The 24,508-nt window shown below is 41.5% G+C and overlaps 1 protein-coding gene across 1 annotated transcript in view; it reads right to left on the bottom strand.

The window, feature by feature from the left end:
• The window catches only part of QRFPR (pyroglutamylated RFamide peptide receptor), a 135,646-nt gene that overhangs the window by 19,608 nt on the left and 91,530 nt on the right, over positions 1–24,508 (bottom strand). The window contains exon 5 of the mRNA XM_063941605.1: positions 18,378–18,475. Coding sequence (XP_063797675.1) covers positions 18,378–18,475 — 98 coding nt within the window. The remainder of the gene's footprint in view (positions 1–18,377; positions 18,476–24,508) is intronic.

Here is a 24,508-nt window from a genome sequence, read left to right on the forward strand (position 1 = left end):
TAGTATACTCGTAACTAGTATGTATGTATAAAGAAAGAAAAAAAAACCACGGTTAGGTGGTATATACAATTATGGACGGGCTGCCGAGTGCCGACACAGAGGTAGCCACAGCCGTGAACTACCGCACTGTACTGTGTCTGCTGCTAATATATAGACTGGTTGATAAAGAGATAGTATACTCGTAACTAGTATGTATGTATAAAGAAAGAAAAAAAAACCACGGTTAGGTGGTATATACAATTATGGACGGGCTGCCGAGTGCCGACACAGAGGTAGCCACAGCCGTGAACTACCGCACTGTACTGTGTCTGCTGCTAATATATAGACTGGTTGATAAAGAGATAGTATACTCGTAACTAGTATGTATGTATAAAGAAAGAAAAAAAAACCACGGTTAGGTGGTATATACAATTATGGACGGGCTGCCGAGTGCCGACACAGAGGTAGCCACAGCCGTGAACTACCGCACTGTACTGTGTCTGCTGCTAATATATAGACTGGTTGATAAAGAGATAGTATACTCGTAACTAGTATGTATGTATAAAGAAAGAAAAAAAAACCACGGTTAGGTGGTATATACAATTATGGACGGGCTGCCGAGTGCCGACACAGAGGTAGCCACAGCCGTGAACTACCGCACTGTACTGTGTCTGCTGCTAATATATAGACTGGTTGATAAAGAGATAGTATACTCGTAACTAGTATGTATGTATAAAGAAAGAAAAAAAAACCACGGTTAGGTGGTATATACAATTATGGACGGGCTGCCGAGTGCCGACACAGAGGTAGCCACAGCCGTGAACTACCGCACTGTACTGTGTCTGCTGCTAATATATAGACTGGTTGATAAAGAGATAGTATACTCGTAACTAGTATGTATGTATAAAGAAAGAAAAAAAAACCACGGTTAGGTGGTATATACAATTATGGACGGGCTGCCGAGTGCCGACACAGAGGTAGCCACAGCCGTGAACTACCGCACTGTACTGTGTCTGCTGCTAATATATAGACTGGTTGATAAAGAGATAGTATACTCGTAACTAGTATGTATGTATAAAGAAAGAAAAAAAAACCACGGTTAGGTGGTATATACAATTATGGACGGGCTGGCGAGTGCCGACACAGAGGTAGCCACAGCCGTGAACTACCGCACTGTACTGTGTCTGCTGCTAATATATAGACTGGTTGATAAAGAGATAGTATACTCGTAACTAGTATGTATGTATAAAGAAAGGAAAAAAAACCACGGTAAGGTGGTATATACAATTATGGACGGGCTGCCGAGTGCCGACACAGAGGTAGCCACAGCCGTGAACTACCGCACTGTACTGTGTCTGCTGCTAATATATAGACTGGTTGATAAAGAGATAGTATACTCGTAACTAGTATGTATGTATAAAGAAAGAAAAAAAAAACACGGTTAGGTGGTATATACAATTATGGACGGGCTGCCGAGTGCCGACACAGAGGTAGCCACAGCCGTGAACTACCGCACTGTACTGTGTCTGCTGCTAATATATAGACTGGTTGATAAAGAGATAGTATACTCGTAACTAGTATGTATGTATAAAGAAAGAAAAAAAAACCACGGTTAGGTGGTATATACAATTATGGATGGGCTGCCGAGTGCCGACACAGAGGTAGCCACAGCCGTGAACTACCGCACTGTACTGTGTCTGCTGCTAATATATAGACTGGTTGATAAAGAGATAGTATACTCGTAACTAGTATGTATGTATAAAGAAAGAAAAAAAAACCACGGTAGGTGGTATATACAATTATGGACGGGCTGCCGAGTGCCGACACAGAGGTAGCCACAGCCGTGAACTACCGCACTGTACTGTGTCTGCTGCTAATATATAGACTGGTTGATAAAGAGATAGTATACTCGTAACTAGTATGTATGTATAAAGAAAGAAAAAAAAACCACGGTTAGGTGGTATATACAATTATGGACGGGCTGCCGAGTGCCGACACAGAGGTAGCCACAGCCGTGAACTACCGCACTGTACTGTGTCTGCTGCTAATATATAGACTGGTTGATAAAGAGATAGTATACTCGTAACTAGTATGTATGTATAAAGAAAGAAAAAAAAACCACGGTTAGGTGGTATATACAATTATGGACGGGCTGCCGAGTGCCGACACAGAGGTAGCCACAGCCGTGAACTACCGCACTGTACTGTGTCTGCTGCTAATATATAGACTGGTTGATAAAGAGATAGTATACTCGTAACTAGTATGTATGTATAAAGAAAGAAAAAAAAACCACGGTTAGGTGGTATATACAATTATGGACGGGCTGCCGAGTGCCGACACAGAGGTAGCCACAGCCGTGAACTACCGCACTGTACTGTGTCTGCTGCTAATATAGACTGGTTGATAAAGAGATAGTATACTACTAATATTATATATACTGGTGGTCAGGTCACTGGTCACTAGTCACACTGGCAGTGGCACTCCTGCAGCAAAAGTGTGCACTGTTTTAATATAATATTATGTACTCCTGGCTCCTGCTATAACCTATAACTGGCACTGCAGTAGTGCTCCCCAGTCTCCCCCACAATTATAAGCTGTGTGAGCTGAGCAGTCAGACAGATATATAATATATATTATATAGATGATGCAGCACACTGGCCTGAGCCTGAGCAGTGCACACAGATATGGTATGTGACTGACTGAGTCACTGTGTGTATCGCTTTTTTCAGGCAGAGAACGGATATATTAAATAAACTGCACTGTGTGTCTGGTGGTCACTCACTATATAATATATTATGTACTCCTGGCTCCTGCTATAACCTATAACTGGCACTGCAGTAGTGCTCCCCAGTCTCCCCCACAATTATAAGCTGTGTGAGCTGAGCAGTCAGACAGATATATATAATATTATATATAGATAATAGATGATGCAGCACACTGGCCTGAGCCTGAGCAGTGCACACAGATATGGTATGTGACTGAGTCACTGTGTGCTGTGTATCGCTTTTTTCAGGCAGAGAACGGATTATAAATAAAACTGGTGGTCACTATCAGCAAAACTCTGCACTGTACTGAGTACTCCTAATGCTCCCCAAAATTAGTTTATCAAGTGTCTCTCTAATCTATTCTAAACGGAGAGGACGCCAGCCACGTCCTCTCCCTATCAATCTCAATGCACGTGTGAAAATGGCGGCGACGCGCGGCTCCTTATATAGAATCCGAGTCTCGCGATAGAATCCGAGCCTCGCGAGAATCCGACAGCGTCATGATGACGTTCGGGCGCGCTCGGGTTAACCGAGCAAGGCGGGAAGATCCGAGTCGCTCGGACCCGTGAAAAAAAACATGAAGTTCTGGCGGGTTCGGATTCAGAGAAACCGAACCCGCTCATCTCTAGTATTTTGGCTAGGGGATTGTGACGCTCCTTCAGCATCGCCCCGTAGCCTGCACAGCTTATGCCATTTCTCATTCCATACCCAACTGCTGCCTGCCACGAGGTGGGGGTTCAGGAGGTGGGGGTTCATGGGTAGTGGTCGTTTTGACAGTGTGCTATGCGATTGAGTCCGGTGTACCGTAATACTGTATGCAATCCTACAGTAGCTTATCCCTATCTCCCCTGTGTATTTTGGTTAGGGGATTGTGACGCTCCTTCAGCATTGCCCCATAACCTGCACAAGGGTTCAGGGGCGGCGGCCATTTTGCCAGTGTGCTACAGTATGTGATCGAGTCCGGTGTACCATAATGTGCATACTGTGTATTTTAGCTAGGGGATTGTGACGCTCCTTCAGCATTGCCCCCTGGAGTGTGAAATGTATGCCATACTGTATCTCACTACATATCCGAGCGCTGCCACGTGCTGGGAGTTCACGGTCGGCGGCCATTTTGTCAGGTTGCTAAGCGATCCAGCTCGGTATACCGTAATGTGCATAGACCTCGCTTATCCCAGTGTAATTGAGCTAGGGGATTGTGACGCTCCTTCAGCATTGCCCCATAGTCTGTACAATCTGGACTATTACTTGCTCCGTAGCCTAGGGCCTCTGTGGGGCAAGGAGTCATAGGTGGTAGCCATTTCTATTCAGTCTGCCCAGCTACAGAATTGTACAGTATGTGTACTGTACGGAGCATAGAACCTTAACCTGCATAGAACCTGCACATTATGGTACACCGGACTCGATCGCATAGAACCGCTCATGCAGCTTTGCCCTGGTTTATGTGAATAAAAAAAATAATAAAGTGTCTGAAAAAAACTAACATGCATTCGTACTTAAGGAATCGAACCCTGGACTCTGAGTATAGGAAGCGAAACACTTCACCACTTCGCCGCAGACAAATGTATAAATCCGTTGGTTTTGATTATGCTGTAATGGCTATGGGATTAGGACGATAACATACTGTACAAAATTCCTAATCTTGAGAGGCAATAGTGAACTTGTAACACACATCCATTTGCGACAGTGTACACTACTGGTTTTACAGTACTGTATGTTTTGTCTGCGGGACTTGGACGCTCACATACAGTATTCATAAAGTATTGTAGATGGATCATATACTGTATGCTGTACTATTTGCGTCGGTGTCGTATATACAGTACTGTATTAAATAATGCAGCGTAATGAGTACAGTATTTACTGTATGCAGCGTAATGAGACGCCTTAGTAAAGTAGTCCTTATTATGTATTTCAGTATTGTATTTTACGGGAGACCACACGCATGCGCAGTGGTGATTGTAAAAAGCGACATCTGGTGGCTGATCGCAGGTATTACACGTAAAGGTAACGCCAAACGTCAAATGTCTGTCTCCGTGCGATTAGATAGCCTCTCTGTGACTAGGCGCGCCTCGCTACGCCCCAGTACGCTGCGTATGGTCGAACGGGACAAACGCCGCAGCCACTCAAGATAAAGGTGGCTACATCTGTATGATCCAGTAAAAGCACCTTTTGCAACTGTACTAAGTCTCCGAGTGCCGCTGCATGTAGCAGTTTTGTTGGTTAAATGATTTTCCAGATGGCACCGGAGCATGTCATCACCAGCTAGGTGAGTGCCGATCCGTTTGCAGCAACTATATATATATATATATATATATATATACACACACAGAGTAAAAACCACAGCACTCACCGCACCAGAAGCGGGGCACAGCTATGCACTTACCACTCACAGGGTGGGGTGCATGTAACACTGCACTCTCCACCACAGAAGCGGGGTACACAGCTGTACTTACCACTCACAGGGCGGGGTGCATGTAGCCCATGACCACATCGCTCTAATAAATACAAACAGAGAACCCAGCACTCACCAAAGTAAACACACTTATCCTCAACAATTCAATAAATAAATGATGGGGGTTTAGTTGGTGGATTGGCCAATGCACGGAAGCCTGTATACCGATTCAAGGTACCCCACCTTCATACAGGTCCTACACTATCACAGAGTCTTAAAACCTGACTACCACACTGCTGCATCATCTGCCTGCTAGATGTAATGTGTACCTGCCACAGACTTTATGGCTTTTAAAGGCACACTAGTCACCTATTGCACTGGCTCAAAGATGATTGCTAAAAAACAGCTGAGACAGGTTCAGGATAATAAAGTCCACACAGGGGTGCATGAGAAAGCTAGTGGCCACGGTTAATAAGAGCTAACCATAGATTAACCCCTTCATATACACACAGAGTAAAAACCACAGCACTCACCGCACCAGAAGCGGGGCACAGCTATGCACTTACCACTCACAGGGTGGGGTGCATGTAACACTGCACTCTCCACCACAGAAGCGGGGTACACAGCTGTACTTACCACTCACAGGGCGGGGTGCATGTAGCCCATGACCACATCGCTCTAATAAATGTGCAATAGGTGACTAGTGTGCCTTTAAAAGCCATAAAGTCTGTGGCAGGTACACATTACATCTAGCAGGCAGATGATGCAGCAGTGTGGTAGTCAGGTTTTAAGACTCTGTGATAGTGTAGGACCTGTATGAAGGTGGGGTACCTTGAATCGGTATACAGGCTTCCGTGCATTGGCCAATCCACCAACTAAACCCCCATCATTTATTTATTGAATTGTTGAGGATAAGTGAGTTTACTTTGGTGAGTGCTGGGTTCTCTGTTTGTATATATATATATATATATATGTATATATATTTTGTTGCAGGAAATGGCTCAGTGTGTATGTGTTGGAAAGGGAGGTGACAGTTCCAAGGGCACAAACAATTCTAGCACTACAGCTCTGGGTCAGTCCTAATGCCTTCTTCTTACCTTAGAGAGGCAGTCGCAACACGCTGTGCTGTGTTTGTCCACCAGTCACCCTCTGCCTCCTGCTGTTATCCTGTGCTTCCCACTGCTGCCCTGTGCCTATCGTTGTCACCCTCTGCCTTTCCCTGCCACTCTTTGCCTCCCCGGTTACCTACTGGGTTCCTTTGCTACCCTCAGACTCTCCCTGTCACTCTCTGCCTCTCACTGCCTCTCCTTGTCACCCTCTGCCCCTCACTGCCACCCTCTGCCCCTCACTACCATCCTTTGTCTCTCCCCACCACCCAATGCTTCTGTGTGTCACCCACTAATTGTCTCTATCACTCTCTTTCTCTTCCTGCCACTCACTGACTCCATCTACCACTGTCAGTTTCTCCCTGTCACTCTCTGCCCCTCAGTGCCTGTGCCTCTTCTTCTCTTTGTCTCCCTCTGCCTCTCACAGCCACCCTCTGCCTCTCCCTGCTACCCACAGTTTTAACAGTCACCCACTGCTTCTCTCTTTCGACCACTGCTTTTCCTCCTATCACACTCTACCTCTTCCTGTCACTCACTACCTCCCCAGTCACTGACTGCCTCCTTTGGCTCCCCACTGCCACCCTCTGTCTCTACCTTCCACCCTTTGCCTCTCATTGCCTCCCTCTGCCTCTTCCTGCCACAACATCACACTCTGCCACTCACCATCACCCTCTGCTCCCCACCATCACCCTCTGCCACTATCCCGTGACCCTCTGCCTCTCCCTGTCACTACTGCCTCTCCATTTGGGGTGGAGGGAGGGAACCTAAACCAAATGTTTGCATCTGTTACCACCATTCACAAGTTTCCAAGGGCTAGCAAGTGAGAAATCCCTGGGTCTCAGCTCCGTGACCCTGATCCCAGGTTGTCTCCTTTCACACATGCAGAAATCCTGGGATTTAGCTGCATGTGTGAAGGGATATTAATGAGTTTCTTTAATCTAATGTATGTAAAATGTTGAGACAGATAGAAAGTATCCTCTGAGTAAACTTGCTACAATGTTGTCATTTAAATTATTTTTAGCAAAACTAAACAAAAGTACTATAGCTATATGTTCCATGTGAAGTCCTCAGCACAGAGAGCCCGATTCAGATGTGGTTGTTCTTGCTTCTGTTGTTTCTATCTTTTGCCATTTGCAATTGCAATTATATGCTAATATGGGCAGAAACTAACCTAAGCATAGGTATGCCCACTGCTATTGCATCATTTCCGTCCGATGGCATATAATTGCACATACATCAGTACCATCATCACAAATCGAGTCATGTCACAGGGTCTGAGTTCCTCTGTAGACCCGCAAGCTGAGCTGCTCTCCTGTAACACAGTGGGCTCTCCAGTATCAAGTAAGATCGCAACTGCTAATTTGTGCATGCCCAGAAAATAGCAGCTCCCCATTACCACCCCCAATTTCTGACTTCCTGTCACTCACTTTACGACTTATTCGTTGGTGCAAACTCAATCGCAATTCACTCGCACTATGGCTCAGATGCAGTCACAGTAAAAAGACATCGACCAATATGTGTGCAATAGCCCCTTTGCGACCACATCTGAATTCGGTCCAGAGTGACCAGAAAGCAGTGCTGAAGAGTAGAAAGCGTGGGATCAAAGAAACAGACAGTCTAAAGCAATGATCAATTTACTGGTAACAGATTATTTACTTTTTCATATCATGAAATAAACCTCAGCAAAATGTGTGTGGAAAATACTGTAGGCACAGCATAAAAGAGCAAACTAAAATGGTAAACTGTACTACCTGCTATGCAAACTATACACTGTAGCATGAAAATATAAAAACACAAACAACAATGTAATAGCATGTAATTTCTCTTCAAGTAATTTCAGGGCAATTGAAAGGAATTGGTGAGGACATACAGTAATGGTCAATTAGCAGATTTATAGCTGTGCATAAATTCAGAACCATATGATGCTCTAATTAATGCGACTAAAGCTAAATTAGAATTAACGCTCAGTATGGAGTTTTCAAACTGCAATCAGTGATTGAAGGACAGAAATGAGAAGACAACAGCAAAAGTAGAAACAACTCTTAAAGCTGAAAACAAACGTATAAAAACTAATATACACCAAGCACTCACACTACGCTGGAAGGAAATACAGTATCTTATGTTTCAAATGTCTGATCTCACAGTTATAGTAATTTTAGAGGTGTTAATATAAGAGTCATAATATCTTTACTTTTAGTGATAATTTTATTTTTTAGGCCTTAACAGTCTTAAATTTACACTGTGTTTTGGTTTTATATTTTTGAGATGTGTCTTGTATCCTTTAGTTTCTTTGTTGAAAGAATATAAATACCTAATGTTGAAATAATTTCCATAACTACCACTTTGTACCTGCTCCTCATGTTTCCTATTCACTCCCTTTTTCTTCTTTCTGTATACTTATGTTTTTGTAAAAATAAATTAAAAAAGTAGACTAGTCCATTTGGTAATATAGGCAATGTAAAGAAAATGTCAGCAACAGTATAAAAAGAAAATATAAATGCAAAAGTTGTAGTGCATAAAACCTCATACTATAGGTGTTGTGTTCTTACTCAATAAAGCTGGTCCATAAGTTGAAATATCAAATCATTGTGTGCCAATAATTTTCTGTGATGCAAATGAGAATCTTTCCCTAGCAAATTGAGGAAGGGATACTCTGAAAGTAATTGGTCATGGCCACCTATCAAAAGTTTCGGGCAAAGATGCTAAATTCTATGAAAGCTGAGCTTTATTCAGAGGGAAGCCTCCTATCCGCGAATCCTGTAACCCATCCAGGTTTCTACTTGTTTTTATAAGGAAAGTATCACAGAAACAAAATGTAATGGACGCTCTATCAAAAAACCAACTAAGCCACTGTTGCATAATACAGTGATTGCTTATATTTACAAAGTCCATTTCTATAGATTGACAGACTATGATTTTATGGTGGTGTGCTATATTTTATGTTTTTATGTTTCTCTGGGGGAGATAATGTATATCAAGCACTGTAAGGAGTGTAGCGGTGGAGAAGTTGCTAATGGCAACCAATAAGCTTTGAAACAGCATTGATGAAGTGCAAAAAAGGCAAGCAAAGTATTAGCATGCATAAAGTGGGGAATTGATGCAAGGGATGAGAGTGTTATACTCCCATTATATAAATCACTAGTAAGGTCTCATCTTTTATACTGTGCACAACTACGGAAACCATACTACAAAAAGGATATCCTAGAACTAGAAAAGGTTCAGAGATGGGTGAATTGATTAAGGGTATGGAGACGCTCGAATATGAGGAAAGGCTTGCTAGGCTAGGCATGTTTACACTGGAAAAAGGAAATTAAAAGGGGACATGATCAATATTTACAAATATATAAGGGGTCAATACACAGAGCTAGTCTGGGATTTGTTTTGGGTAAGATCATCACAAAGGACACGTGGACACCTGCTTAGGTTAGAGGAGAGGAGATTTTGCACACAAAGATGGAAAGGTTTCTTCTCTGGAAGGACAATACATATTTGGAATTCCCTGCCTGAGAGAGTAGAAATGGCAGACTCGGTCATTACTTTTAAGAATGGGCTAGATAAATTCCTAGTGGATAAGGATATACAGGGTTATGGTGGGTAACTCATGCACTATAGTAATAAATAAAATAAAAAAAATAGAAAAAGGAATAGACATAATGGTTAAACATTCACCACAATTAAAATTAGTCTTAAAAATATTACAATGTAGGAGATCACTAACAGGTTGACCTCGATGGACAAATTGTCTTTTTTCAACCTCAGAAACTACTGTAAATTACTATATTACCAGAGCCGTAACTAGGTGTGTGCCGATGGTGCATTGCCCACAGCACAAATGCACTGAGGCGCACCATTGGGCAACACACCCGCAGGGCCGCAATCTCCAGACTGCACACAGTCACTGCCGCTGGTGGCGCCGCCTGTGTCCAGTGTGCTGCGCCGCCTGTGTCCCGTCCCCCACCGCAGGCGCTGCTTTTACACTTAAGGGTCTGGCTGCCGCTGCACTCACCTGGCTGTGATGCTGCTTCTCCAAGAGATGGTAAGTATCAACTATTCTATCTATCTATCCTGCCGTAATGTGTAAAAAGGGGAACGCTGGCTGCCGTAATGAATAAAAAGGAGGATGCTGGCTGCCGTAATGTGTAAAAAGGGGGACGCTGGCTGCAGTAACGAGTAAAAAAGGGGACGCTGGCTGCCGTAATGAGTAAATAGGGGGGCGCTGCCTACCGTAATGTGTAAAAAGGGTGACGCTGTCTGCCGTAATGTGTAATAAGGGGGACGCTGTCTGCCGTAATGTGTAAAAAGGGGGACGCTGTTCGCCATAATGTGAAAAAAGGGGAACGCTGTCTGCCGTAATGTGTAAAAAGTGGACGCTGTCTGCCGTAATGTGTAAAAAGGGGCTCTACATGGTGTAGTGGCGCTACTGTGCAGCGTAATTTGAATAATGGAGACTACCATGCACCGTAGTATGAATTGGTATTATTTTGTGGTCACGCCCCTTCCCCATGAAGCCACGCCCCTATATATTTTTTGCACGCCTGCGCCGCACACTGGCCCTATCTTGCATAGGGGGGGGCGCCAATACCGTTTCTTGCACACAGCGCTAAAATACCTAGTTACGGCACTATATGTTACATTCTATAAAATGAGAGGTAGAGTCTGTTTGTTTGCTATTGGCACCTTCTACACTGGTTCACTTCTCCACTCTGTACTTGGCTTAATAAAGCCCCTATGTTTTTTTATGACTTTGTCATATCTTATATGACAAGCCACTTGTGAGAAAGATGCCTGCCATATAGCTGGTCCAATTGTTGTTTCAATAAACTTTAGCATGGTTCTGAAGTCCTAACTGAAGAAACAAAGACCATCATCTGTTATCTTAAAAGAAGGGACATTGGAGGTCATTCCGAGTTGTTCGCTCGCAAGCGGATTTTAGCAGATTTGCTCATGCTAAGCCGCCGCCTACTGGGAGTGAATCTTAGCATCTTAAAATTGCGACCGATGTATTCGCAATATTGCGATTACACACATCGTAGCAGTTTCTGAGTAGCTCCAGACTTACTCGGCATCTGCGATCAGTTCAGTGCTTGTCGTTCCTGGTTTGACGTCACAAACACTCCCAGCGTTCGCCCAGACACTCCTCCGTTTCTCCGGCCACTCCTGCGTTTTTTCCGGAAACGGTAGCGTTTTTTCCCACACGCCCATAAAACGGCCTGTTTCCGCCCAGTAACACCCATTTCCTGTCAATCACATTACGATCGCCAGACCGATGAAAAAGCCGTGAGTAAAATTACTAAGTGCATAGCAAATTTACTTGGCGCAGTCGCAGTGCGGACATTGCGCATGCGCATTAAGTGGAAAATCGCTGCGATGCGAAGATTTTTACCGAGCGAACAACTCGGAATGACCTCCTAAGTTAATAGAAGGGCATTCCTCTATGTCATGACTTCTGATTTACTGTACAGTAGCTTCATTTTCCTTCAATAAACTTTAGCAACAGGAATCGATGATAGATGGCTACTTCAGACTAAACATATCTGAACCCAAAAACAACCAGAAAACAGCAATTTCTAAAACTCACAAAAATTGTTGTCAAAAACTACATTTTCATATAGGAGAATTCTGGTACAAATTAAATTAAGCCGAAAGATTCATTCTCAATCAGCAAAAACTAATTCAGGAAATATTTATTAGTTTGGAATGAAAAATGGTAATTAAGTGAAAACTCATATGGAATGTGGATACTTAAAGAGGGAAAAAAAGGAAGACATTGTTACTAGATAATGATGAATATTGATAGGTCAGTAGAAAATCTTTGTCTACAATAACAATGCCAGGGGTTGCTGGCAAAGTAGTGTACTGTATAATAAGTACTATATAATGATGTTGCAGCTCTATGACTGTAATGATGTTATGCATGTCATAAGATATCTGAAAGGAGCTAACAATTAAGAAATAAGAACCATGAATGTTTATGACATAAATAACTGATTACGTACATGAACTAAGGACAGTGACACAAAAGACTACAAGTCAACAACCATATTTGTGTGTTAATTTTCATAAGCTACAGTACAGTAAAGTAATACATTCAGATGAACTTCCAAAACAAGGGTGTAAATTTACTAACAGGCCGTCTGTTAAAGCCACCGATCTTCCCCTGATCTATCTGCTACTCCATAGCAGTCCACTTCCAATACATAAGTGATTGGCTCCTAAATAAAGATATCTATACCGATTCCACATTAGAATCGGCCGTGTTCTCTCCATACTCACCTAGTGCATTACTCCATCTGAAACCATCTCTAATACCCTCGAACATTAGAGACCACATTCTATTCAGGGACACTTTCTCAGCCTAGATTTACATCAACAAAAAATGTCAGAGGAACCCTTATATCTCTCAAATATCCCATTATGGGCTAACCTAGCATTCCCTCCTTTGCTACACAATTCCACATACCCAACATGGAAAGGAAAAGGGCTTGACTTTTGACGCTGGAGGCTGCTTATACTCTTTTTCTGACCTATGCCTCAAATATAATTTACATAAACACCTGTTTATGTATCTCCAAGTACGTCACTATTTACACTCCATCACCTCTGACAACAACCTAAATTTGCTTCAAGAGACCAACCCAGCTTCTAAAGCTATAGATGCACTACTTAAAATACTACAAACTCGTCCCCTCAAAATGAAATGCCTTTATTCCATACTTATTTCGACCTCAACCACCCTTCAATGGGAAAATGTATATTTAAAATGGAAAATAGACATACCTGTTCTAACAGATATAACTGAAATCACTGACCATGTGAAAGATCTCTCAAATTTTTATATTCCTCTTACTTGCAGGAAGTACACCTACCCATCATACATAGAGCGTATATCACTCCCCTACAACATAAACATATGGTCCCTACAGAATCTGGTAGCTGTATCCTCAGCCTATTTTATACATTGTATATGGGAGTGCAGAAAACTTAAGCGCTTTTGGGCTAAATTATTTATGTAAGCCGGTAAACTATTTTCATTACAATTGAACCCTGATCCTTTGGCCTGCATATGTTTACATTTTAAACATTGGTCGCTGGGACCTAATAAGCCTACTATTCTTCCCCTACAGTACTTATTACCATACTTACATTAGGCAAAAAGTGTATTTTAATTCACTGTGTAAAAAGTTCAGCTCCGTCCTTGTCTGATTTGAAACAAAAACTCTTTCAACTTTTATACTTTGACAGGAAAACACTAAGCACAGACTCTACTACTGGGATACGTAAATTTACACCAAATGGAGTACTTATATTGATACCTGGACCCCCCTACCATATTGCATGTCTTGAAAGTACTAGATTGTGCTTCGTACACTTACCAGATATTTATTAATGATAAAATTGTAACAAATGAAACCACAGTATCTGTTCTCAGTTATGTAGAGATGTGATACCCGCACTTGGGGTATCCCTTCTGCTAGTTAAACCAGTTGCAGATGCACTGTGAGAATTAAAATCCTTTTTACACTGGTTGCTAAGCAACTATGGCAACCAGGAGAGGAATATGTATAGCACTAGGACCCTGCGCTTTCCATCAGGATCCCAGAATTGGGTCATTTGCTCTGTGACCCACTGTATGTGAAATGACTTACTCCACAGCGCCCTCTATTTGAAGCATTGCTATACTGTGAAATGACTTACTCCACAGCGCCCTCTATTTGAAGCATTGCTATACTGTGAAATGACTTACTCCACAGCGCCCTCTATTTGAAGCATTGCTATACTGGGATATGACTTACTCCACAGCGCCCTCTATTGGAAACTGGTGCTATACATGGCAAGTAGCTACTCCACGGCACCACCCGTTGGATTACAAATACTGTGCACAGTGCGAACTCACTCTGCAGCACCCCCTGTAGGACAGTGATATAGCTGGAACATTTTGTCAGCAGCATAAACTGAACATGTCCAATCTAGCGCCATCTAGTGACCCGTCAGTATAACGCATGCATACTCATGAAACAGCTGTATAAGACGTCTGAGTGTTGAAATTCAGAAATGCTCTTGTGTTATGTTATGTTATATTTTTAGTATGTGACTAAAAGTATCGTGGCTTATTGAATTGCACTGAACTTTACTAAGAGGTGAATTTAGTCACATGGACCAGTGACTAACCCTGTCTATAATAAATCTTTGTTACTGTATCCCACCGTAGTGGTCCTTTCACCTTTAAAAGGGGGGTGTTGACTATACTGGGGTATCCCCGTCCCTTCTGCCCAGGTCCTACGCAGCCTTCCCACGCAGATTCCGCCCGATGTCGCGACAAGCAAGAACCGAACGACCAGAGAGGCCGCAACTGGACAGGCGTGAGACTGCAGGTACGCTTAGCCACCTATCACAGAGAGACTTTCAATTTCTCTGTTTTCTTAATGGTGGATTGATCAACCCTCCTAATTTACCCTCCCTTTCCCATCCCCCCTAATATCTTCTTCCCTCAGGTTTAATCCCTCTATGTATCCCTTCCCTTCCCTACACTCATAGTTGTTTTCTATTATGTTTATATTTTATGTATGGTTACAGATAACCCTGCAATGTAAAATAGCAATTTTACAGTTAAGAAATTTACCTAACATAAATATACAGATTGTTGTTATTCTATCCAATCCAAGTGGAAATGGAACATTTTATGTATTGCTTCATAGCATCATAGACTACAACTCTCTCCAACAAAATTTCTTCCTGGTATTAATTGACCCCTTACTTCAGAATGATGGACTGACTCTTTCTCAATATTATAATACCTATAACTTTATAGGGTTCCACCTTTAAGATGTACACTAGCCTCGCCTCCAATCCGGATTCCAACTTGTTGTTCATATCACTGATACTGTTACTAATTGCTTTTTCAAAGAATCTCTGTATGACATGTTATTCTGGTCTTGCTGATCTGTAACCTATTGTTCCCTATTCTTAATTGAAAATGTTTTCAATAAATATATCTTTTTTTTTTAAGCCACCGATCTTCCTCCACTTTCACTGATAGATTTAAAATTAAAATAGGTATAAATGCCGCCATTGATCTTTGATTTTGATAATTCACTGCATGACAAATCTACACAAAAGTCATTAAGGAACTGAAATTCTTTTCAACTGCCAATTATTACAGATATAGTGACCCAACCACAGCTCATGAAAAGAAACTGATGAAGATTATGACTATTTTGGAGTAATACTTAAAATGTTTAGAGAGGCTGTTACACAGAGATTGTTACATGACACCTGAAGTGTTAATAGCAGCATATAACCTATTACCATTGTATCTGTATTTTCTCCTTCGTGTCCTTGTGTTATGCGCCCTGTTGTTCCCTTGTGTGGATGTGTTACTAGCAAGCTATTCTATATTTAACTATAGACAGCTATACCACAGGCACAACTCAACTTGGAGAAATTCAGTTCAAATGTATAAAAATTGCAATAACAGCTGATTTCCTGAATTGAAGTCTATGGCAACTGGTATTTGAATATATGAGACTTTTTCTCATAAACTAAAACACATTAAAAATCCTGCACTATTTACAATATCTGTTCTACAAAATAAAAAAAATGAATGCAATAAATTATCACAAAGATAACATCCATAACTATATCATTTATTCAATCACATAGAAATACTTGATTAAATATTATGGAACATATGATGTAAAATGAAACACTTGCAAACATATAATCAAAACAACAAAATCCAAGTGCAGAACAAGGGGGTCATTCAGATCTGGTCACTGGGCTGCATTTTTTGCTGTCCTGCGTTCAGATAGTCGCCGCCTACAGGTGGAGTGTCTTTTCACTGTGCAAGTGTGTGAACGCATGTGTAGCTGAGCTGTGTGTGCAGTCTCTGCGCAGTCCAGGACTTACTCTTCCAGTGCGATTGAATCCTGCTAATCGGAACCGGAGCTGACGTCAGACACCCTCCCTGAAAATGCTTGAGCCTGCCTACGTTTTTCCAGACACTTCCTGAAAATGGTCAGTTGCCACCAACATACGGCCTTTTCCTGTCAATCTCCTTGCGAACGCCCATGTGAATGGATCCTTCGCACCATCGCTTCGCTGACCGGTGAAGCCCGTTGTAGCTGTCTGACACACCTGTGTATTGTGCCTCAGACACATGCGCAGTTCGGATCTAATCGCCCGCTGTGCGAAAACACAGAGCAGTGATCAGATTTGAATGACCCCCTAAGTCTTAAACAAATCTAACAGTGTTAAACAGAGTGTGTCACCTTAGTGCAGCTCCTATAAAGTTAAATTCTGTGTTACCCAGGGGTGAATGTAGGGGTCAGGCTGTCCCTAGGCACTATACTATTGGTCACTCCCATGATGTCACTTCGCCCTTCTTGTTGGGGTCTTCACCACAATTTACTGAACATTGCCCCCTCCTCCTTCACCAGTTGCAAAATAGTAAGTCAATGTCTAAGAGAAGAAACACCTGACCTTATCTGGCCACTAGCCGAGCAGGTATCTCATGCAAAGGAACATGCGGTACCGCCCCCTCAGTAAGTGTCAGCCCTAGGCAAGTGCCTCATGTGCCTAGTGGGAAATCCACCACTGCTGTTACCAATGTGTAACTAGAAAGACTAGGGGGTAAATTTACTAAGATGAGAGTTCTATTTAAGATGGGATGTTGCCCATAGCAACCAATCAGATTCCAGGTATTATCTTCTAGAAGGTGCTAGATAAATGAGAAGTAAAATCTGATTGGTTGCTATGGGCAACATCCCATCTTAAATAAAACTCCCATCTTAGTAAATTTACCCCATGGTGATTTATATAGAGCCACCAATAAAAGTGAAGATAGTAAATTAAGATAATATCAGAAAGAATTGACATATTGATTGAACACAATAATGTTTAATTAAGAAAACAATTATATTGCATAAAATCCCTACAAACTAGGAATACATAAACTTGTCACACACTTAAAGATGGACTCGATTACATACAATTAATAACTGCAAATGGTAAGTGATTAAAACTAGGGATACTTATTAATACTGGTGGCAAAAGGATAAATCCTGATGATGTTAATCCAAAGGAATGAATGACATCATATGATTAGTGAACTGTATTGGCAGTTCTTAATCAGCACTTGACTCCAAACTAATTCCTCCTTATGTGTCATGTACTGTATCTGTGGAAACCTTCTGGGGAAAATGTTTCAGCATTCAAACACATTAAGAACTGTTCCAATAAAATGCTGTGGCTGAGTTTATTCTAAATGCAAATCCTGTACATACATGGAGAACCGGGAACCGCTTGATAGGTTCTCCATCAAACTGAACATAAGCTATGAGTTTGACAACTAACCGGAGCAATTTACATCTACTGGGGGGTCCCATGTGCATGACAGCTAATGCTATTATCTTCAAGCTGGCAGGGACCCATATGATTGTCTTTGTATTATATATATGACACATATGGGGAAGCTAGTTTGAATGTTAAATAACTCAAAGAACTCCCAGTGATGTAAACTCTAGAAGGAACTCTTGCTCATTTGGCTGCTATTAGCCCTCATGAATCCACATTATATCAGCCTCACCTGATTTGACACTATACTCAAATATTTTTATCAAGTATTTCTATGTGACTGAATAAATGCCATAGCTATCCAAGTTACCTTTGTGATAATTATTCGAAATAATGAAATTCACACTTTTTTTTCTCTAGAACAGGAGAACATTTATGTCATTTATTGTGTATTAAGTTACTCTGTATATTATCATGTACACACTGAATACAAATGAGTTATTGATCCTCAAGTGTGAACTTATGCTCCCGTTTACAGCTACAGATCAATAATATAACAATTTTTATTCAATACTTTTATGTATGTACATTATACCCTAAATGCTTTTTTAATCCTTTCATCCTACAGCTTCTTCCATTCTCCGAAACACCTAATCAAAATTATTTCCCTGAACAAATTCAGCTATAATGTTCTGAATTTATAATGTGCAACAAGTCATTTTGTGGAAGCTTTTTAGAAATATTATCTGCATTGTGAGGCTGATTACAAAGTAAGGGGGAATTAAGAAAATGTAAAATGATGGAACATTGTCAGTGACTAAAGGAAAGCCATCAGTTACTTACTGTATTCTATCATCATGTGCACAACGTGAAACGGTGCCCAGCAGACTGCAAACAGGACAACCACTGTTATCATCATAATGATTGCTCGCTTTTTCCGCCTAGAAAAATGTAGTTGAAGTTAATTGGGATCCTTAGCAATACAGAATCTTGTACAGAGAATTCTTTCAAGCTTTACACTATGCAGGAATAATTTATCATTTACTTATGTACATTTTATAACAAACAAAAGATAGACACAATGGGAGGTGCTCAACTGTTTGTTTGGGTACCGTCGGACCAATTCAATTGTTGCTCCTATTGGGCAACCATTACTTCTGACGTGCACAAAAGGATCGGGCTTTGTCATGCAAAGCTGCTAAAACCAACTCAAATACTACCCACAACGCAAAAAGTCCAGTTTGGGTGTTGCACTGGAGAACAACTGAATTGCTGCCTGTGGGTGCCGTCTAGTTGCGGGTTCCCATGTAACAACTGAATGGCCACCAAGAAACTCTTCTGTTTTACTGTGCAGTACAGTATTAATCTGAAAAATCTGTGATTATACGTACTGTATGGGCAGAATATTACATAATGTTATGACTGCACTCTAAATTAGTTTCAGATTTTTTTCTATTGTCAGAACAGCAGCAAATGAGAAATGCAGTTACATGTTTTAAATATTTTGTAACATAGTAAAGCCAATTTTTTTTAAATTCATATTGTATTATAGTACTGATAAAAACATTTGTATTTGAATTAATTGCAGCTGCAGGTAGAAATCAGCACTTACAGTGCATCTGGAAAGTATTCACAGCACTTCACTTTTTCCATATTTTGCTATGTTACAGCTTTATTCCAAAATGGAATAAATGAATTTTTTCCCTAAGTTAATTTTTTACTAAGGAGTGGCTTCCGTCTGGCCACACTGCCATACAGGTCTAATTGGTGGATTGCTGCAGAGATGGTTGTCCTTCTCGAAGGTTCTCCTCTCTCCACCGAAGGAATGCTGTAGCTCTGACAGAGTGACCATCGTGTTCTTGGTCACCTCCCTGGCTAGGGCCCTTCTCCCCAATCACTCAGTTTAGACGGCCGGCCAGCTCTAGGAAGAGTCCTGGTGGTTCCGAACTTCATCCATTTACAGATGATGGAGGCCACTGTGCTCATAGGGACCTTCAAAGCAGCAGATATTTTTCTGTACCCTTTGCCAGATTTGTGCCACAGGTGGACTCCAAATATGCTGTAGGAACATCTCAAGGATGATCAGTGGAAACAGGATGCACCTGAGCTCAATTTTGAGCTTCACGACAAAGGCTGTGAATACTTACGTACACGTGATTTTTTTTGTTTTTTTATTTTTAATAAATTTGAAAAAATCTCAAGAAAACTTTTTTCACGATGTCGTTGAGTATTGTGTGTAGAATTTTGAGGGAAAAATTAATTTATTCCATTTGGAATAAGGCACATAACAAAATGTGGAAAAAGTGAAGCGCTGTGAATACTTTCCAGATGCATTGTACAGTAATTAAATGTTAACTTATCTTTCTCAAAAGGATATATTCCATCAACAGTACTATAAAACCTATCAATGTAAAAGATAAAACTTATTTTGTATAGACATGAGCGGGTTCGGTTCTCAGACAACCGAAACCTACCACCCCTTCCTTCGACATCCCATTCCGAGCCTGGATCCAAGTCCAGTTCGGATCTTCCCATCAGACTCAGAAACCAGAATGAGGCAAAATGTTATCATCCCACTGTTGGATTCTCACAGGTTTTGGATTCCATATAAACAGCCACACATCGTCGCCATTTTCACTCTGGACTTGGAGAGTGAGACAGATCGCTGTCTCTCTGTGGGTGGAGGCATCGGGTGGGGTCAGTGTGTGCTTTGTAGAGCTGCTGCTCCAGTTACTGTGGTGTACCTGTGCTGTTAGGGGTGCTGCAGCTGTACATGGATGTTGCTGTCCTGGCTGTCACTGTGTTGTACAGGGGGCAGGGGCATTGTCCTCCTGTATGTTGTAAAAATACAGGGGTACTGCTGTTAAAAAAACATTACACTGGCCCTGTATGCTGTAAAAATTCAGGGGTGCAGTTGTTAAAATAAAAGCACACTGGTCCTGTATGCTGTAAAAATATATGAATGCTGTTGTTAAAATAAAAGTACACTGGCCCTGTCTTGTATGCTGCAAAAATTCTGGGGTGCAGTAAAATAAATGTACACTGGCCCTGTCTTATATGCTGCAAAAATTCTGGAGTGCAGTAAAATAAATGTATACTGGCCTTGTCTTATATGCTGCAAAAATTCTGGACTGCAGTAAAATAAATGTACACTGGCCCTGTCTTATATGCTGCAAAAATTCTGGAGTGCAGTAAAATAAATGTATACTGGCCCTGTCTTGTATGCTGTAATAATTCTAGGGCGCAATAAAATAAATGTACACTGGCCCTTTCTTGTATGATGTAATAATTCTGGGGTGCAGTAAAATAAATGTACACTGGCCCTGTCTTATATGCTGTAAAAATTCTGTAAAAACTTCAGGGGTGCAGTTGTTAAAATAAAAGTACACTGGTCCTGTATGCTGTAAAAATATAGGAGTGCTTTTGTTAAAATAAAAGTACACTGGTCCTGTATGCTGTAAAAATATAGGAGTGCTGTTGTTAAAATAAAAGTACACTGGTCCTGTATGCTGTAAAAATATAGGGGTGTTGTTGTTAAAATAAAAGTGCAATGGTCCTGTATGCTGTAAAAATATAGGGGTGCTGTTGTTAAAATAAAAGTACACTGGTCCTGTATGCTGTAAAAATACAAGGGTGTTGTTAAAATAAAAGTACACTGCTCCTGTATGCTGTAAAAATACAGGGGTGCAGTGAAAAATGTACACTGGCCTTGTCTTGTATGCTGTAAATTTGCAGGGGTGTTGTGAAAATACAGGGGTGCTGGCAATGTCCGCAGTTGCAATGTCTAGGCCTGACATTCACAACACTGTATGGGAAGAGGAGACTCCTACCACCATTTGCACACCCTCTGCAAGTGCTTGGAGGAGTACCACCAGTCCAGTTGCTGATATCGAGATTGAGGATGTCACTGTAAAAATACACCAGGATGAGAAGGATATTGGTATAACTAGCACTGAGGAGGAAGATGCTGATGAGGATTCTGAAGGTGATGTGGTTTGTTTGAATAAAGCACCAGTGGAGACAGTTGTTGTCCATGGGAGGGAAAAGCCCACTGTCATGCCTGGGCAAAATACCAAAAAAGCCACCTCTTCGGTGTGGAATTATTTCTCTACAAATCTGGACAACAGGTGTCAAGCCATCTGTTGTCTTTGTCAATCCATAATAACTAAGGGTAAGGACAGTAACCACCTAGGAACATCCTCCCTTATATGGCACCTGCAGTGCATTCATTATAAGTCATTGTCAAGTTCAGAAATGTTGGGTAATAGCGTAAGCAGTGCACTGACACCTAAATGATGTGGTTTTGTTTGAATATTATTTCTCAATGAGGATATAAACATTGAAGGGGGGAATCTGAGGATGAGGACGACATCTTGCCACTGTATAGTCAGTTTGTGCAAGGAGAGATTTTTTGCTTCTTTTTTGGTGGAGGCCCAAACATACCAATCATTTCAGCCACAGTCGTGTGGCAGACCCTTTCAATGAAATTTGTTAAAGTGCGCATGTCCTGTTTATACAACATAAGGGTGGGTAGGAGGGCCCAAGGAAAATTCCATCTTGCACATCTTTTCTTTGCCACATTATTCCAGGGGTGCTGCCCTATATGAGGTGCTGCCCCTCTGTCCTATCAGTCCAGGGGTGCTGTCTCACTGCTGTTTAAGTCCTGGGGTACTGTTGCCTGTCTGCTGTTCTATGTAATTCTCCAGGGGTGCTGCCTATGCTGTATAAGTCCAGGGGTGCTGCCATATATGTAGTTCCAGGGGTGCTACTCTACTTGATCCTAGGTTTAAATGAAAGCCTAGAGCAGATATGTAACAAGCTTTAACATCAAACAGATTTGTTAAAACATAGCCACAAAGGTGGAAATGGAAATTGCCGGAGTGTTTTTAAATAAAGTGGGGAGAGACCACATTTGTGTCCAAATTCAGTCAATCTCAGAAGAGACAGAATCATAGCACAACTGCCACAGAGGTAAAAGAGAGATTTTCTGCTGGAGCTTTAGAGAGAGGTTCTTCTCAATTATTTCATGTTAGGGACTCACTCAAATGAATGGCTCCAATTAGTCAACCTTAATTTTGATTTATTATTGAAGTTCCACATTTTGGGATTATTTATTTAAGAAGAACAAAAGGGATTTGTCCCACGCACTCTGCTGGCTGTTAGTAAGAAGAACTATATACTATGTAATAATAGAAAATGTAGAGCTCTTCGTTACATATGTTTTGCAAAAGATATGATAAGCCTCCAGGCCACTTCACGGCTGCTCTATTACTGGAGGTCCCTAACTAAGCATAAGTCCAGGGCTTGAACCCCACAAAGTCGGCTCAGGCCCGACCACCCTAGGGCAGCACACCATTGAGATGCTAAAGTGTTAATATGTGTTAAGAAAGAAGCAGAAGCTATGGGTTAGAAAGTGCTACAAAAATAAGGGTGTTAATTAAATACTCAAAAGAGTAATATTAGTGGAAAAATAGGAGTGTTACATAAGTGCTAAATAAATAATATGGCGTGCTACCCCAAGGTAGCCCAGTCACACCAGACCTGGGGGGTACCACTCCCCAAACACACACAGCATAATAATAATAATAATAATAATAATAATAATATCCACTATGGGTCATACAATTGCTTAATGTATATGATAATGGCACATACAAAACATATCCAGATTGAGAGCTAGCTTACCTGGAGGCACCCCTGTATCCTCCAAATGGCACCACAGGACACAGCATGCCCTCCTAATGCTGGCTCCAACTATGCCTCACTGAGCTGCAATAAATAGTGATTAGAGCAGTTTGCCACTATTTATTGGGATTATTTATTTATAAAATGTGCATTTGTTGAAGAGGAAACTTCTTTTCCTGCGTAGGGTTATTGCAAGACCTCGTGGTGTTAGAAGACAAAGTTTCAGTGATCTTGTATTGTATCAGTTTTCCATTGCACTGCAGCACTAGATGGGCCAGAAGATCCTGTGAGGCACAGACAGTTACTGAATAAAGCCCAGTATGGAGTCTCATGGTGGCTTACAGCCAGGAAGATGTCTGGCTTGCCAGGCTGAGGCATGCTGTGGGCATAGAGGTTAGCATTGCTTCCTCTCACTGTCCTACTTATAGTATGAAATGAGTTTCGACCGTAGAGTGGTAAGCTTCACTAGGGAAGGGGCTCAACAACAAACAATTTCACTGCACAGTCATGCATAGTACTTTACTGAACATATCTGAACTCAACTTGCCCCATCCGGCGCTGCTGTGGGTGCTCAGTAGGGTCTGCTTTGTTTAAAAATTAAATATGAATAAAATAAACAAGATACACAGGTATGCTCACATGCATGTAACTGGGACACACAGGTATGCTCACATGCATGTAACTGGGAGCTGTGAAAAACAAAAATAAGGCATCTGCCACAAAATATGGAAATAAAAATGCAATTAAAAAAATGGAAAAAAAGAAACCCACGAGATTTTCGCAAAATAAGTCTCCAGACTCCGTGGAGGGGAAAATATCCTGTGGTATACACCAGTTTATTTGCATCCCAGCATTAAATACAAGATTATCTTAATCCCTGAACATGGAGAAGGGGGTACAATTTTGAAGGCTTTGGCCCCTAGTTTTTCAGTTTGTTCCTTTCTGTTCCACATCATTATACAATTGGAGGTGAAAGCCTGAGTGTTGTTCCTGATTGTGTGTGCCTCTCTAGTTTTTAATCACCTTCTTGACACTGTCCTCTTACCTCTTCTAATAATGTGAAAAGTCATCAAAGAAGGAAGTGGCATGTTTGTAGCTAGCTATGATTCGGAGAACTTTGCAAGCTTTTTCCAGGGGGGCCATCTTTTGCTGAAATGATGGGTTTATTAAACTGTGCATGTCCTGTTTAAACAACATATGGGTGGGAGGGCCCAAGACAATTCCATCTTGCACCTTTTTATGCCACCCACTTTTGTTGCTTAGCTTAGTCATCCAGCGACCTCGGTGCA

Source organism: Pseudophryne corroboree, chromosome 1, assembly GCF_028390025.1.
Source record: "Pseudophryne corroboree isolate aPseCor3 chromosome 1, aPseCor3.hap2, whole genome shotgun sequence".
In the NCBI taxonomy this organism is placed as follows: domain Eukaryota; kingdom Metazoa; phylum Chordata; class Amphibia; order Anura; family Myobatrachidae; genus Pseudophryne; species Pseudophryne corroboree.